The 8,965-nt window shown below is 32.1% G+C and overlaps 1 protein-coding gene across 1 annotated transcript; it reads left to right on the forward strand.

Moving 5' to 3' along the window:
• The first annotated feature begins 1,850 nt into the window (after positions 1–1,850).
• LOC124369036 lies at positions 1,851–4,453 on the forward strand. Its single transcript, XM_046826715.1, has 2 exons — positions 1,851–2,657; positions 3,329–4,453. Exons 1-2 carry the CDS (start codon positions 1,855–1,857, stop codon positions 3,687–3,689), a joined length of 1,164 nt encoding a protein of 387 aa, XP_046682671.1. The 5' UTR covers positions 1,851–1,854; the 3' UTR covers positions 3,690–4,453.
• The last annotated feature ends 4,512 nt before the right edge of the window (positions 4,454–8,965 follow it).

Raw genomic sequence — 8,965 nt, forward strand, 5'->3', positions numbered from 1 at the left:
TTTTGGCTATTATTCGAATTGCTTTTTTTTGGAGTCTGCACTTACTCCTATATACCCTCCCTCCTGTAAGTGATAGTTTTGTTGCAATCATTCCTCCACCCTCACCTCGCCTTCGGGATAATGCCATGACCACCATGTTTAATTATTTAGGTTTTCGCCAAATTGTTAAGCGTGGTGAGATAAAAAAAAACTTTAAAAAGAAAGAAAGATTCAGACTTCTAATGTAATAATACTCTGTTTTAATTGCCTGTTTAGGAAGAAACGCGCTTATCTCTATGTTTTGACTTAATTATTTTGTGATGAAACTGTACATGTATTCCAAGTAAAGTTTTAAAGAGTTAATTTTAGACTGAAATAAAACGCTAAAAATCTTCGGATGCACTCGTTAGACATATTACCCTATAGAAGGAGTGTGCAGGAAACAGGATTTTCCGGACATTTGCCATCGTTCAATGATACAAAAAGTCAGTAACACTTTACGATGGCAAATGTCCGGAAAAATTCTGTTTCCTTCATATTACCATAATTACGAATGAATAATTTAATGTTATGTTTGCCGGGGTTTATAACATTGCCCACCCATTTAACATTGCGAGTTTGGAGGATGTATAATCTTTGGTGTTTTCGAGAAAATAGACATTTAGAAAACAGATTTGATCAAAATCGGAAAATTTTTATAACAGGTGGTTTATTGTAATACCCCAAAAGAGGCCTTTTAGACTTAGTCAACCAGAACTTTTCTGATCCCCCTAAAGTAAATTGAAGGTAAGAAATTTTCACAGATTTTATTTTACAGAAAACAGACATAAACACATGTTTTAAGAAAGACATAGGTCATAATCGAACTTTTTTAAAAGGGGGTCCTGGTATCCCTCCAAAGAGGGGGAATCGGGGAATAAAATGTACGTTGTATATTAATTATTGGCCTTAGGAATACATCTGCAAAATGTGAAGAAACTACAATTTTTTTAGCTCGGGAAACAATTTAACTGCAAAATCTGCCTTGGCCATTATTCACTGAATGTCATGAATTTTGATTTAAATTTATTTCATAGATTAATTATGTATGAAGATTATGTACATAAGTTTTAAATAAGTGACTTAGATTGAGATTGTTTAGCCGTAACTGCTAAATTGTTATAGATAAAAACACTATTAGTACTGACAACGCTTATCCACATCGTTAGTACTTTTTATTCGTTTCAAAACTATGCAATAATCTTTCAAATCTGTTTAAAAGTTACAAAATTATAACTTTAGAGCAATTACGAATTGACTAAACACTGAAATAGGACGTAAAGAACCTTCTTTAAGTTAACTAGTGTTAAACATCTATACAGGTTGAACTAAATGTAATAAAACTTTTCGTAACTAAAACATATTTTAGAAAACCTTTATTTCCTCTAGGGAACGTCTTTATGCTTTACACTTTAATACCTTAAGATCTCGCTCGCTGAGACTGTTTCCTTGAAATATTGCTTATTTGGTATGTTAATATAAACTGAAAAATTTCCAAACAGTAATTCCAGATTTATATATTTTAAACATGATTCCTATAAAGAAGTTTATTATTGTATTTAAATTATTTTATATTTATATTCTTTATTTTTACTCTACATTTATACGAACGTATTGTTAACCAGGTGTATATCATGTGAAAATTAACCGTTCCCATTACTGCTATCTACAAGTTTACTTATTGTATGGTTAATGTGTCTGCTTATGCCTAAAAAACGAAAGAGCTTCTGACAAACAAAATTAGTTACTCGTACAAAAAATTTTGATAATCGTACACTATCTAAGAATTCATTTTAATTATGCCGCATTGTTTTGTTCCGTTTCAGGTTGGTTGAGATGTCTAAGACAGCAGATAAGGAACACTTGTGGGAGAACATGAACCAATTGGCTATAAATCTAAGAGAAGGCGAATATGTATCCGGCTTTGATTTAGCTGAGGAAGAGCTCCTGCAGGGTGAAATGCCTAGTAACGATGATGATGCAGGTGCAACAGACTCTATTGAGTTTTGTAAAAATGCAGGAGTTATGGAAACAATACAAGAGGAACGTGAAGAAGAGATTTCTGCAGAAGACGCAGAAGTGGAGAGAATAATGAGTAGAGAGAATTCCAAAAAATATGCAAATGAAGTTTTAACTGGAGAGGAGAGTAAAGAAAGCAACTTATCAATAAAAGAACAATTTGCAAAGGTCAGGGTATATTTTGATTTTGAAAATTATCCCGTGGATACTCCTGTACCAGAAGAAACAGAAGTAAACGAAGCTAACGACGAGTTTAAAGCCAACGCGGATATCACCACAGAAAAAGAGGAGACAAATACGGAAAACACGCGAGAAGTGGATATCTACGATTTTACCAACAGACGCGTTATCCCAGAGTTAAAAACACCATTTTTGACACCATATGAACAACTACAGGTCGAATCCGTGTTCAGAGGCTTGAAGACCAAACTTTTCTTGTGCAACTGCGAGGCAAGAATGTACGGATACATCCCCACCGAGGGTGACTGGACTTTCGAGCACATCGGCGTTCTCGTCCTGGTTCTTGAAAAGGGCACCCTCACCAACACTATCTGGCTCTTGCTGGCTGAGCGTGGAACTGGCCTGGCAATCTGGAGAGATAAGATAAATTTTAACACCATGTGAGTCAATCTCCTGTAAAAATGTATAAAACTTTCAAGGCAGCAATCGTATACTCAGTGTTCAAAAAGCAAAAAACTGTTTGGGATATTTCAAATTCAAAACATTTAATAATTATTGGATTATAATAACAGCTATATATAAAATTAAAATTTTATTGCGGTTGTAAAGGGAGAGGAGGGGTTGTAAATTTGGAATGTTAAAATTAATAATGTATAACAAAATCAAGGTTGCTGAAAAATTTATCAGTGTCTGTTTAGCTAGTCAATGCACACACAAAAAGCAGTTTATTGTTAGGGTTTAAGTGTTGGAATCACAATCATTTTATCATTACCAAGGTCTCACCCAAGGATTAATATGTAATACGTCTTAAACGCGTTCTTTACAGTTTAAAAATAATATACATGAAACCGTTTATAATTATAGTGTTTTTATCGGATACTTGTTTAGACACTGCCTGCTTCTTCCACAATAGATCAATGTCATTCTGCAGGGCTACCAATGCCTTTGCAGTTTGTCCCTATAAAGACCATATTTTAAATTACTCAGCCAAATGATTGTTCTAATATGTGACCTGGATATTTTTAGGTTAGGTTATTTCGTTACTTCTCCAATATCGATCTCATCCAACTTATTGTGTCCAACAAATGATTTATAATTACAATGATTGCAGGTACACACGAACGTCACCTGACTGTCACATGATGTCATTGTCCTGGAACCACTCCTGGAAAGTCGGCTTTAAGTTTGATGAGGAATCTGAGGCAGAAAACTTCTACTTACGTGTGGTGATGTTGACAAGCTGCCTCGAAAACATCGGTGTATCGCTGCCCAAGGATGTTAAAGCAAAGCTGCCACGCAAAAAGAAGACCAAACGGCCCTCCAAGTCGAGCATCTCTTGGCCTTGTTGTTTCACGCACATCACCAGTCTTACCCCCAGCGACCGAAGTCTCTTCCGATCCATGGAAAACCTGGTTGGCGTCAACAACACTCAGGCCACTCCACAGCGCTCCTTTAGCATTACCTCCCTGTAGACAGTCTTGCGTGGCGCAAACATCTGCAGTTTCCAGTGCAGCATTTGTAATTATTCTCATTTACAATATTATTATCATTAAATTTAATATTATGTTCTGATTTGTTAAATAACTTTACTATTCAGCACTTAAACACGAAGTAAAGGGCAAACAGAACTCCATGACATGAATTACATACATAGGTCTCATCCAAGGATTTTATTAAAATAAATATGTATGCCTTAATTATACGGGTATTTAATGGTCATAACATAGAACATTGCCAGTCATTTATAATAACATGTTGCATACATTAGGTAATAGTTATGAACTTAATTTTGTTTTCTGATATACCAAAGATAGATTTTAGTAGATTCGTGTGTTTTATTCTTATATATGTATAAAAATAATATTTCAAAGATTAAGTAACAAATATATTTACATGTTGGTTAATTATCTAATAATTATAACAATATTTTCACAATTTTAAAATATTCTGTATTTTAACTAATAATGAAGTAAATTGATGTGATCAGCTATATCACTATAAAAATAAACAAATAAAACAGTCACATTTTCCCACTCCAGTAAGTCAGTTTTAAGGCGAGAATCTTGTATGTTCTGACGTCATGACCCCACTGCCCTCTAAACAAAGGCAACAGTTTGTCGTTATTGAAATTTTTATAATTTTGATTAAAACCTCTGTTGATTTTATTACACTACCTACTAGTAGAAGAACTTTCTCTTTATGGTTTAGTCAAGAGTTCAGTATGTGGCAGATGGTGAATCAATCCTCAACTGGTGAATCAATCAATCAATCAATAACTCATGGCTTGGGGCTTTTATTTTTTTTATAGTTGTAATCAGTTATAAGTTTAATTTAAAATTGTCGTTTTTACCAGGTAAAGATAGGAGTAAGAAAGCCTCTTAGTCTATATAAACACATTACCTGATGACCTACGGCTTAGCTTAAAATTTCAGAATCCCTTTAAGACGATTCAATATGGTGTTCGATTTGATAATTTTTTCTAGGCGTTTAAATAATTTTAGTCATAGCTCTTTAAAAATATCTTTGATGAAGATAAGAAAAATAGGAGAAACACATGTTTGCCATTCAGAGAAATTCTACGTGTTTAAATTATTATTGGTGGGTGCCTCTCAGGCCCACCAAAAGAACGGCTGAAGATGAAGATTTCAAATTGTCCGTATATGAAACGTGACTGCAGGTGAAAGCTTTAAAAATGTAATTCTTTATATAAATTATTAAAAACCTGTCATACTCTGAGGTTTTACAGACACACCCATTCTTTGTTACATTCTTAAATTCATCCATTTTAACTCGGGCTCAATAAAACACTTTTCCAAACTTCCTAATTTAAATTACAATAAATTCATGTGCGTTGACCAAAAGTGTGTTTTTTATATTGTTTTTGATTAAGGAGTTGTCAAAGAAAATCTGAATTTAAATATGAAATTAAAAAACAACTAACACCTGTAACTTCAGGGAGTAACGTTTTCTTTATTCATTTATGGCTCAACAAAAGTGTATTTTTAATTAACTATAATAATTTAAGAAAGTTACATGTTTTAAATATTTGTTAAATATTGAATGAAATATTTTTTTTTCAAATACAAATTGTTAATAATAAAAAAGATCTTTCTATAATTCTGTATTCTTGATTCATCTTAAAAAGCTATAACTTTGACATAATTATAAAACAGAAAATTCCAAACCGACATTCCGTTGCAGCACCTTGACAGGGTATTCAGTGATCACCGTTCGCTGGAATATATTTGATTGTTGAGAACTGGTTATCTTGCGATAACGTTCTGCTTACTTGGCATATCCTGGTGACGTGTAACTTTCATCCAAATAAAAACATTTCTTTTAAGTGCATTTCTCTTATACATTGTTCTGATTTTCGTACAAAATAATGCAAATGATTAGAAAGCACGTAAAATGCTGTAAAACCTTCAAAATATTTAAATATAAGAGCCGAAGCTTCTGTTGAGCTGGCAAACATTTGTTTCTCTGTTAATAATTTTAATTTCAAGCTAGGCAATTCAGAAAATTTGCTCAAAATTAACTTTGTCAAATTAAAAAGATTTTCATTACAAAACAGATACAATGTAAAATATATTAAGCACCTCCGCATTGCGAATCTTGCATTTTTACTTCATATATCCTATAGACTTTTATTTTGGAGACAATAGTAGTAAAATTATAATGATATAAATAAGGTCATCGGTTGAATGTGTTGAGCTGGTTCCTCTGGAAATTGGACATTTTTAATGTGTTTTGATTAACATTTCTTTGTTTATTTGTTTATTTTACCATAAAACGTATTTTAAAACATGTCTTTATTCTTATAAAATGTACTCTATCACGTTTGTAAATACATATTTTGGTAATAAATATGGTTTTGATTTGATTGATTTTATTTGTTTCTCCATAATTATTAGTTTTAATCAGTATTAAAACTAATGTTATCATTATCATCAGATAAGACACGAAAAATAAGCGATTTAACATGGCAAGCATTTATTAAAAAAACATATGAACACACCTTTTTTGAAATGACATCGTAGTACAGATATATTAACGTGTAACCATAATTAAATATGCAAAAAAATTTTAAATGATCCAAAGTTTCAAATTATGGTATTTGTTTTTGTTGTTATTATAAAATAATGAAGAGATATAATATATAAAAGTTGGTAGCCTACTTAATGAATTTATTTTGGAGCTATTTTTAACATTATTGATTTCCAAATAATGCGTCAGTAAAACTATACTAAAACTATTTCTTATAACGTACATCAATAAATGACCATAAATTAATAAATCAGGCTCATTACATTACAAGACAATTAAAGATAACATTACTCAGTCAATTCCTTACAATTCTTTCTAAAGCATATTGCAATATTTAGTAGACCTTAGAAGAGGGGGCAAAGCATTGTAAACATAAGGTCCAAAGTAGGAAAAGGTGTTGCTACCAAACTGAGACAGCTGCAGCATGGGGTTCTGCGAGTGTTCCGCTCCCCTGCAACAGAGCGTGCTATCAACTGTTACTTCAAGTGAGGGAGTTACCTGTGAGTAAAACTTTATTTACCCTTACTTTTGGTAAGATGCTATTTCGATCTTTAATATACATGTATGTCATTCCAGCAGCGTTACGAAACTCATTAATGAGATCATATTTACGGATATTGTACACAAAACACAAATTCATATTTCTTCGTGAGTCGACATTTAAATTCTCTCATTTTGCTGCAGTAATTTCCTTTCGAGTTATAATTTAATTTTGTACAGTTACTTCAGAAAAAAAGTAACAGACGGCGGAGCTGGTTTTTTAAATTGTTATTTAGTTATGTAACCTATTTAAGATCGTGCATGCCTATGTTTCTGAACATATCTTCAACATTTTAATAAATCAATTCATCTTTGAACTAATTTAGGTAATTTTGTAAAACACTGAATGAACACTCCATAAAAACCAGCAAAAAAATTAGATTTTATTTTCAAGTATATTTTGTGTGCAATGTGCAAGAAGATCAAAATAAAGCATATTTTTATCGTCCGTTTTTTTTAAAGGCTCTCGTAATATTTATTTCGATACGAATATAAAGAATAGCGTACAAAGGTACACTGTAGACTTTTGTAATATTTTAGGCTAATGCACAAGGTACAAACTATTTTTATTTGTTTATATACTGCATTGTGTTTTAGAGAGAAACACTATTCGTTTCCAGGAATTTCCACCTGTATAATAGCACGATTTGTATAGTGAATAAATATAATGCAAAATATATGTCATTTCTGAAAATGATAAACCAACGTCATTAGTAAGTTTGCCTGAGATGTTCAAACTCAATTCTTGAACATTTATATCGTAAATATCTTAACAGCTATTAACGTTACATTCCTTCATACAATGAACATTGCTTTAATTCTAAACTACTTACAGGATCGGGGTTCACCTATCAGGGTATACATTTTGATACTGCTTACACCTTTAGAAAATCCATACACGAAGGGCAGATCCATATACTCACAAGCTGTTAGCCATGCTGAGGTTTTGTTTGATTACTTAACCCTACAATTAATCGATGCCTAAAACACTACATGACAAGTCATATCTCGCTGTGTTGGTCGGTTAGGTTTTGTCAGCGAGAACTTTGTTGGTAATAAATTAAATTTTGTATTTTATTCGAGAACTTTTTTCCACATGTCTAGTTTTTCCAAAGATCTTGACAGAAGAGATATGGACACGGAGGCCCACGTTCGTCACAACGCGATGTAGGCAGTCACCGCTTTGTGTTTTCTGTTACTTAGTTACTGCGTTTTTTAGGAAAATTTGCCGAATTATTACCCTTCATATTAATATGAATGAATCCATTAAAAACAATGTTTTATTATTCAATGGTTTTAAAAATATGAAACAGCAACTAATTATTTTTAATTTTTGGCAATCATAAAATTGTACATTGCATTCTATAATACGAAACGTGCTTTACTAGAGTATTTAAGTCAGCAATTTTATTTCTATAGAACTACTACGGTGTTAAAAATGTGGTTTCCAATATTTTAACACGTAAATCGTCTGTTTGAAACTCTTAGAAGAATGATAAAATTTGACAGTGAGGTAATTTTTTTACAAACGGCTTTAATTAATATATGGGAATGGTTATGTATGATTAAAATTGCATTTTCTTTAAATAAATAAACATCAATACAATGTTTCGCGAAGATTTGTTCGAATAAAAATACATATAGGAGATTCTTTACAGCCGTGAGATTATTTTTTATAGCCATGATGTAATAAATAGCTGAACCACTGACTCGCTCAATAAACACGGTTTACACGAGTAGAAAATTAAAATTTGGGAAACATTAGCAAATCTGCTGAATAATTAATGTAAAATATATAATTGGTTTTATAATTTTGCGAATTTTATATTGTTAATAGTCAAGTAGAAATATTTGGATATCTACACAGTTTTGGGGTTGCTGATTTTGACTCCAAATCATCTTCGGCTTATTACAGCGTCTAAAATCTGACGCTGTCATAGAGATAAAAAACATTGTCGACGAAGAAGTTCAATACGAACTCATTACATCGTTTCGACATTAGTTAGGTGACACCAGAGTCACCTAGACTACAAAATAAAGTGTAATCTAGGTGAAGAGGTATTCTCATTGTCTCATTAGATGCACAATTGGTGTACTGCGATATTTTGGACATGATCTCTAAGTACTTTGGAGTAACCGTTTTTTCTTCATGCTATGGGGA

Source organism: Homalodisca vitripennis, chromosome X, assembly GCF_021130785.1.
Source record: "Homalodisca vitripennis isolate AUS2020 chromosome X, UT_GWSS_2.1, whole genome shotgun sequence".
Taxonomy (NCBI): domain Eukaryota; kingdom Metazoa; phylum Arthropoda; class Insecta; order Hemiptera; family Cicadellidae; genus Homalodisca; species Homalodisca vitripennis.